Source organism: Miscanthus floridulus, chromosome 16, assembly GCF_019320115.1.
Source record: "Miscanthus floridulus cultivar M001 chromosome 16, ASM1932011v1, whole genome shotgun sequence".
NCBI lineage: Eukaryota > Viridiplantae > Streptophyta > Magnoliopsida > Poales > Poaceae > Miscanthus > Miscanthus floridulus.
In genome coordinates, this window is record NC_089595.1 from 99245766 (window position 1) to 99254450 (window position 8685).

The 8685-nt window shown below is 47.0% G+C and overlaps 1 protein-coding gene across 1 annotated transcript; it reads right to left on the minus strand.

Moving 5' to 3' along the window:
• Positions 1 to 291: 291 nt before the first annotated feature.
• Positions 292 to 3024, minus strand: LOC136514485 (beta-arabinofuranosyltransferase RAY1-like). Its single transcript, XM_066508433.1, has 5 exons — positions 2629 to 3024; positions 2253 to 2508; positions 1428 to 2159; positions 1075 to 1321; positions 292 to 770 (listed from the first exon to the last, which is right to left on the minus strand). Exons 2-5 carry the CDS (start codon positions 2478 to 2480, stop codon positions 292 to 294), a joined length of 1686 nt encoding a protein of 561 aa, XP_066364530.1. The 5' UTR covers positions 2481 to 2508; positions 2629 to 3024.
• Between the last annotated feature and the right edge of the window lie 5661 nt (positions 3025 to 8685).

An 8685-nucleotide genomic window follows, 5' to 3' on the forward strand; every position in this document is an offset into this window, starting at 1 on the left:
AATGTCCAATTACTGATTTTAGCTTGTAATTGCAGGAGTCGAATGGAAGTATCAAATATTGATCAATCCATCACATGATATGCGAATTTAACAAGGGATGAGGGTTAGTAAATTAACCAGCCTACTAGGTACAAAAATTATACTTAATGTATATTCATTCAGATCCACAAATATTTTTTTGCTTTTCTAGAGCAGGAATATTATCTGCCTAAAAAAACTGTATGAACATGATAGGGCGAGTGAACGGTCCGTACTACGATATGGCACATCGTCGGTTATGATTTGAAGCCATTAACTGTTAGTGTCCTCAAACAAATGGAATTGCCCGATCATCCTGAAGATACTTTTATCAGTCCATTCCTGCAAGCATTGCCTAGAGCTAGGATCGTAGTCCCACAGCCCAGATGACATTTGTCGGTGGAGCTTCTTTTTCCTCTTATTTATCCAATTGTTGTGAATGATGAAACAGCCAAGCTGTTTGCAGGTTGCACGTACATCATGCTTTTCCCATAGACCCTTGTAAGCACCATTGGGGAACAAGTCCCGGTTCAAGAACACAACAGTCAGGTTTGTGTTGGGCTCCAAGCATTTGTCGTCACTGATGCAGTTTGTTCCGTTTTCCCCACACAAGACATCGTAGAAACTCGGTTGCTCAGATAAGCCTGAATTGGTTGCATGTTTTACTATCATCTCCATTGCAATGATGGTGGCGTTGTCTGAGCGAGCAAAGTAAAATCCTGAATTCAATCGGCGTGGCAAATTTATTGGTCCTGTAAATAAACAGCAATGATGAGATGCAACAACAAATAGCAGGGTGCTTAGTCAAAAAAATAAACAGGTCTGATCTAGGATATTTCTTTTTATCTATTCAGTATTGTTATGTCATATTTGCATTTCCAGGTTAAAGTTTCTGCCACAGACATTTTTAGGAACTTCGTGTCATGTAAATGAAATTAACTCTTGTTTATAGCTGGATTTGACATAATGCCAGATGTAGGTGTGCATTGTGAAGAGAAGAAAATAGGAAGAAACATAAGAAAATGGTAGTAACTAGTAATATGATCCAAACTTTACCTGTCTCATTGTATTCATCAGATTGTGCTCCAAATGTAGCAGGACCAAGAGAGTACAGGAATGGCATTGGATTGCCAAACCAATAAACATCAACATCACTCAATAGCACATTGTATCCCAGTCTTAATATCTCCAGAACAATTCGTGACTTCACTTTTGTCACTTGTTGAAAACACTTTGTTCCAAAGTGACAGTCATCAATGCTGACATTCTTTGGTGATAGTGGATCTATGAAAACAGGCAAACCCTAGAATTCCAATTAAAAGTTTGAGGTGGTCCGTGGTTTTGCAAAGTATAAAAAAGGTTAAATAACAGAGAGAAGGAGAGAAAAAGAGGTGACTGAAAATGATTACCTGTAAAATTGAGAATTCATATGTCTCATGGTCTAAGGCACATACTATAAAATTGGTAACTCTAAGATGACGCAAGTGGCAAACCCAACTCATGAGCATGTCCCTGTAACTTTTTCCAGCCACACCAAGGACAACGGACCTATTCTTATCAGCGACAAGCTCAAGAAGCATACCCAAAGAATATGGAAGATCAGGTGCTGTGGTCTCAGGAGAATAGCTGTGTAGATATCCAGATAAAGAAATGTTTTGTTTCTTCCATAGTCTATCTCCTCCATGGGCATTTCCTTCTTTACTGACGAAAAAATTTGATAATGTGAGCTCGTCAACTTTGCTGAGCATATAATCTTCAGACTGCTTTACCACTTTATGCAACATAGGAAAGTGTCTTGATGGTAATCGACAGCAATACGAGCCATAAATCGCAGCAAGATGACGATTGACACTGTACTCCCAGGATCCAGAAGGTAATCTGTTATTCTTACTCGAGGTCATGTCATGCATGGAGCTCAGACTTCCAGGATACAATCCAAGAACCAGACTGGTTGCATCAAAGCAAAGCCTCATCTCAGACGATAGAACCTCGTGAGCCAGCCACCCATTGTGTATTCCTCTTCCATACAGAAAAGAAGGCAGAACTCCTGCATGTAAAATACTGCTTGGATTGTTCCAAGCCACAATCAGCCCTCTGTCAGAGCTCTCTGATGCCCACTTGTCAGCTGGAATCTCCTGCAACTAATGTAGACAGATAATAATTGGTCAAAATTACAAGCACAGAACATCTGAGAATGCATGTGTAGCATTGGTTTTAGATAGACGAAAAGGTACCTTTTTGAAGCTCACTTCCTTGCCATCTGCTTGTACCCAATGGCTTCCATTGTCAGCGAGCTGGTAATGGAAATCGGTGACGTTTCGTGACAGAGAAACAAGGAACCAATCAGCATCAACCTTGCTGAAACGAGCCAGTGCGTCGACAATTTCGGGAAGAAGGACGATCTCGGCGTCGACGAGGACGCAAATGTCGGTGTCGGCGGCAGCTTGTGCTCTTGCGACCATCGAGTGGAAGAATGGCGTCCCCGTGAACCTAAACCAACCAAGGATGAAGACTGCAACTGAAGTCTCTGAACAAACGGGCTAGAGCGGCGAGCTGATCTTGGTGTACGTAAAAGATGATGATAAGGTAATGGGTCTTGTGAATGCGTACGCATAATCAATGGCGGAATCGACGGTGACCCGATGCCCGAGCCGCGCGGTGAGCGCGACGGCCTCAGGGCCGGCGCCTAGGAGCACGACACTGACGTTCCCCGGGAGCGCCAGCCAGGAGCGCACCGCCAGCTCCTGCCGCACTGGCGAGCCCTCCGGCGGCGGGCGCGGCGCAGAGAAGATCGTGACCCTCGGTGTCGTCGCTCCGCTACCGCCGGGCACGATCCCGCGGCTGCCACCATCCTCGTGGTGGCCACGGGAGCGCGCGCGGGAGGACAGGGAGGAGAGACAGAGCACCGCCGCGGCCGCGACGAGGAGGCACCCCGCGAGACACGAGGCGAGGTCGGCGACGCTGCCACGGAGCGGCCGGCGCCGTCCGCGGCGCGGGGGCGCGCAGCGGCGGTGCCAAGGGAGCAGCGGCATTTGGGCGCGCGCCGCGGCGGGCGGGCAGAGGAAGCATTGGAGTAGTTTTGTTTTGCTGGTTGGTGGGGCCTACCCGTCATTGAGATGAGGTCTGAGGAGTAAGACGCAAAGAAACCACAAAGACGTTAACCGAAAGCAAAGCTCTGTAAAGAGACACTGACGCCCGCGGGCCGCCTGGATGCACGGCGGCACGAGCGCCGCCGCCTACCCCACGTGACGACTCTCCCTCCTGGCCTGGAGGTCACCACAGGCCTCCAGCACTTCCCGGCGGCGATTCAGCAGTGACCTCCAGTGATTTCCCCTTCTTGATCTTTCCCTCCTCATCTAGTCCCTCGTTGCTTCGATTATCTCTCGACGGCAACCAGCCGTCCTGTTTTTCCCTTGGGAAAGGGTGAGAACTAGGGAAGCAAAGGGAGAGCTGTGCTGAATTTTTTTAAGCAACCACAGTGTTGTTAGAAAATAGTCCATTAGTCAAATAAATATTCAGTACATGGTGACAACATTGTGAGGATAGTTTATAGGAGAGAAATATCAAAGCTACCCATGGAACTATGGGCAGGCCACAACACAATAAAAAACGTTTCTTTTTTTACTGTACATCTGGCACGGTATATTAAACAAACAAAGAGCCGTTGGTTTGGGAAGCTAACCGTTCGGCGTTGGCCTCCTCTTCTACCATTCTTTCTTTGTTGAACCCCTCCATTCTCTGCCTATAAAACTGAATGAGCTTGCTGCTCAATTTCACCACCTGAGATTTAAGTCTGGAACGCTACTGCTTTCAATGGAACCCTCCCCAAAAACTTTTCAAACTTCATGAACCAAAACTCTCTAGCCCAATACTCAGAAGGTAGTAGCCTAATCTCACCTCCTACACCCCAATCATAGTTTGGTTGCTCGCCACCGATGGAGAAGGCCCTAGTGACCGTCGACAACTCGCGATGGAAGACGATGAGGTGTGTGATCTTCTTTTCTCTTTGTATTGGCGGCGAGTCTATGCCCCCTCATCTTTGAGGGGTTGAGGGTTGGATTTTGCTCGGCTGACATTTTTTTTCCTCATTGGGGGTAAGATTGCAAGACTGTTTGGAGCTCTCAAATCCTTCAAACTACAACATTGTTCTCATTGGAGATAGGAATTGGGGGTCGGTGGAGAAGCTCTAAGATGCTATTTGGTTTCCCTACGCCCTATACTCTAGCCTTATGAATGCGCAGACCACCTTTAAGCCAGGCTTGCTGGAAACGCGAAGGACGGACATTCCCAAGTTCCCAACTAGCAGGGTTGATCTACGCACCTGTTTAACGTTGCTTCACTGCCCCAAATCTTCACTGCATCGACTTCCTACTCCCCCATGCACGGAGATGGTGACTCTGTTGCCATGCAACCTGTAGATTTGTTTGCTGTGGTGATAGGCCATCACACCTTTCAGGTAGCGGTAGAGCACCAGCACCGGGATCTGACGACGCGTCGTCGTGGAAGCCCAACAGGGTGGAGGCACAAGATTCGCCGCCATGTCGTGGTCATGGTGATTCAGGACGCGTGCACGCGAGCGCGAAAGCGAGGCTCCTGCACACAACGGTGTTGGCCAAGTCGCGCAAGATCGTGAAGGCGGGCTGCGTGAGCATGGCCAGTCGAGCCATTGCCGAATTGTCCTCTATCACCATCGAATCAACCTACATTGTTGGCAAATCAATCTTATCCTGTTATCCACAAGCGGCTTCCACCACCGCCAAATTGTCTTCCCCACTAACGAATCTGCTGCCCTCCGTCACCATTGAATCGTTCTTCTTGTTGCCGAATTGGCTTCTAAAAGGTGCTATTGGCTAGAGGGGGTAAATAGCCTATAAAAATTTCTACAACAACATTAAGCAAAGATGTTAGATAATTATGAGGCGAAACGAGTGTTGCGCTAGCCTACTAAAAATGCAAGTCACTTACCATAATTCTAGTTACTATAGTCTCTAAGCACACAATGCTAGGTCACTACCACTAAGTTAGTGAGCTCTCAAAGACTAACTAAAGAGCCCCACTAACCACTAGACCTGACATAAACTAGCTCTCAAAACTAATTACACTAAAGAGCTCAGCAACACTAGGAAAGTAAATGTAAGGGTGAGGTAGTGAGGTTATACCGATGTGGCAAGCCATGATCAATCAATCAATCACAAGGGAACTAAGATGACACAATAATTTATCCCTGAGGTTTACTTGCTTGCCGGCAAGCTACGTTCTTGTTGTAGCGATTCACCCACTTGAAGGTTCACGCGCTAATAAGCATCACACGCCTAACCCGTAATCGGGTGACGCACAACCAACACAAGATGGGGATTCATAAGCTACGAGCAATCCACTAGAGTACCTTTTGGCTCTCCGCCGAGAAAAGGACGAGAACCCCTCACAATCATCATGATCAGAGTTGAAGACAATCACCTTCCTCTTCAACGATCCTCATTGTACCAAGCCCTCTAGGTGGCAGCAACCACCAAGAGAAACAAGTGAATCTCGTAGCGAAATACAATCACCAAGTGCCTCTAGATACAATCACTTAAGCAATGCACTTGGATTCACTCCTAATCCCACAAAGATGATGAATCTATGATGGAGATGAGTGGGGAGGCTTTGGCTAAGCTCACAAGGTTGCTATGTCAATGCAAATAGTCAAGGAAGTGAGCTAGAGCCAGCCAAACACCTTAGATAGGCGTCCTCTCCAAATAGAGCCGTTGGCTCTCTGTTGCTTGCATTCACAACGAGACCGGACACAAGCTCACTAGCGTCCAGTCGCCGGATGACAGCCACGTGTCCCTAGCTTTGAACTGTGCACGTCGATCTCCAATAGTCGATTTCAGTCTTGCGGGCGCTTAAGTGGTGACCGAATGCGGCGATCAATAGACCGGACGTGCCGGTGCACAGAACGCTCACGCGCGTGCCCAAGCCATCAAACGCTGACCGGACGCGTCGCTCACTTCACCAGACATCGCGCCACCTTGAGTCAGATTGATTCCAGTAAGGGTCTAAGAGGGATTTTACTGACCGGACGCGTTGATCGTGTGTGACCGGACGCGCCTTTGCGTCCGTTCCTCTCTGGTCCATGAGTTAGACCAATGCTAGCGTACATCAGCATTGACCGGACACTCCTCCATTGCATCAGGTCACAAACACTGTGCAGAGTCCCATCATGAAGACCAAGCAGTGCCCCTCTGTGCCACTGACCGAACGCACCCAACGCTGAGTCCGGTCAGTTCGTGACCAGCGGCTGGTCAGTGCAAAACAACACCTCTGAAAGGTCCTAATGGCTAGAGGGGGTGAATAGCCTAATAAAAAATTCTACAACAACACTTAATAAAATGGTTAGACAATTATGAGGCGAAGCAAGTGTTGCGCTAGCCTATTCAAAATGCAAGCCACCTACCACAATTCTAGTTTAGATAGTATCTATTCACACAATAGCTATGACACTACTCTATGTTAGTGTGCTCTCAAAGGCTAACTAAAGAGCTACACTAACTAAGCAAGCAAGCTCTCACAACTAACTACACTAAAGAGCTTGTCAACTAGTTTGCGGTAAAGTAAAGAGAGTGATCAAGAAGGTTATACCGCCGCGTAGATGAAGAAACCAATCAATCACAAGGATGAATAACAATGAAGACCAATCACCTCGGAATCAATGATGAACACAATGATTTTTTACCGAGGTTCACTTGCTTGTCGGCAAGCTAGTCCTCGTTGTGGCGATTCACTCACTTGGAGGTTCACGCGCTAATTGGCTTCACATGCTAAACCCTCAATAGGGTGCCGCACAACTAACATAAGATGAGGATCACACAAGCCACGAGCAATCCACTAGAGTACCTTTTGCCGCTCCACCGGGGAAAGGTCAAGAACCCCTCACAATCACCATGATCGGAGCCGGAGACAATCACCACCCTTCGCTCAATGATCCTCGCTGCTCCAAGCCATCTAGGTGGCGGCAACCACCAAGAGTAACAAGTGAATCCCACAGCGAAACACGAATACCAAGTGCCTCTAGATGCAAACACTCAAGCAATGCACTTGGATTCTCTCCCAATCTCACAAAGATGACGAATCAATGATGGAGATGAGTGGGAGGGCTTTGGCTAAGCTCACAAGGTTGCTATGTCAATGAAAATGGCCAAAGATATGAGCCATAGCCGGCCATGGGGCTTAAATAGAATCCCCCACAAAATAGAGCTGTTATACCTCTTCACTGGGCATAACGCGGGCTGACCGGACGCAGCATCGGACGCGAATACTGGACGTGTCCGGTCGCTATACCGGACGTGTTCGGTAGCTGCTAGACCACCATGTGTCCCACTGTTGCCTCCAACGGCTCTCTGACACGACGACCAGACGCTCAGCATGAAACGACCGGACGCACAGCCGTTGAGTCCGGTCGAGTCCAGTGAGCCTCTAGGGCCGACCGGACGTGTCTGTTAGAAACTGACCGAACGCTGAGCCTCAGCGTCCGATTGAGTACAGTAAGTACCCTTGCCCGACCAGACACGTCCGGTGGTACCAGACCGGACGCTACCAGCGTTCGATCGGCTGCTCTGTCGTATACTGCCTTTTCTAATTCACACCGGACGTGTCCGGTGTGGCGATCGGACGCGTCCGGTCGCTGAGTGTGTCGCCAAAATACCAGACGTGTCCGGTCACCATACCGGACGCGTTCGGTCACTCTGTAACCAGTGCGACTAACTCCTCTTTGACTCTATCTTCTTCACCCTTGCTCAAATGTGCCAACCACCAAGAGTATCACCTTGTGCACATGTGTTAGCATATTTTCACAATCATTTTCAAGGGTGTTAGCACTCTACTAGATCCTAAATGCATATGCAATGAGTTAGAGCATCTAGTGGCACTTTGATAACCGTATTCCGATACGAGTTTCACCCCTCGTAATAGTATGGCTATCAAACCTAAATATGATCACACTCTCTAAGTGTCTTGATCACTAAAACAAAATAGCTCCTATAGTTTATACCTTTGCCTTGAGCTTTTTGTTTTTCTCTTTCTTCTTTCCAAGTCCAAGCACTTGATCATCATCATGGCATCATCATCATGTTATGATCTTCATTTGCTTCACCACTTGGAATGTGCTACCTATCTTATGCTCACTTGATAAACTAGGTTAGCACTTAGGGTTTCATCAATTCACCAAAACCAAACTAGAGATTTCAATCTCCCCCTTTTTGGTAATTGATGACAACCCTTATACAAAGATATGAATTGAAATTCAATTGAATCCATGTTACTTGCCAAAGCATATTTACCATTTGTAAAAGGATATGGACAAGTTTTATGAACCCTAAATGGTAGCAATTGCTCTCCCTACATATGTGCTAAGAGTTTGGATTGTAGCTTGCGCATATGCTTAGATAGGAAATATAGGAGTCAATGTCTACCAAATGATGCTAAGGTATAAAAGATGGACCTTTGAAGCGTGATACCAATCGGAGTGCACCAATATACCATCCTTAGCACCATGGTTAGCTCAATACCACTTGGAAACAATACTTGGAAAAGAAAGTTATCTAGTGATTTCATTTCATCATTCAATCTTACAACTAACATACATCACACAAGCAGGAATGTTTAAATTTAAAACTTATGCCATGCAAG

What these genes read in the sequence shown, in the direction of transcription:
- LOC136514485 (XM_066508433.1), bottom strand. Translation starts at nt 2,480, where the DNA reads ATGGTCGCAAGAGCACAAGCTGCCGCCGACACCGACATTTGCGTCCTC. An exon ending in ATGAATTCTCAATTTTACAG is followed by an intron (nt 1,322 to 1,427) that starts GTAATCATTTTC and finishes TTGGAATTCTAG; the next exon opens with GGTTTGCCTGTTTTCATAGA. An exon ending in TGATGAATACAATGAGACAG is followed by an intron (nt 771 to 1,074) that starts GTAAAGTTTGGA and finishes GTTTATTTACAG; the next exon opens with GACCAATAAATTTGCCACGC.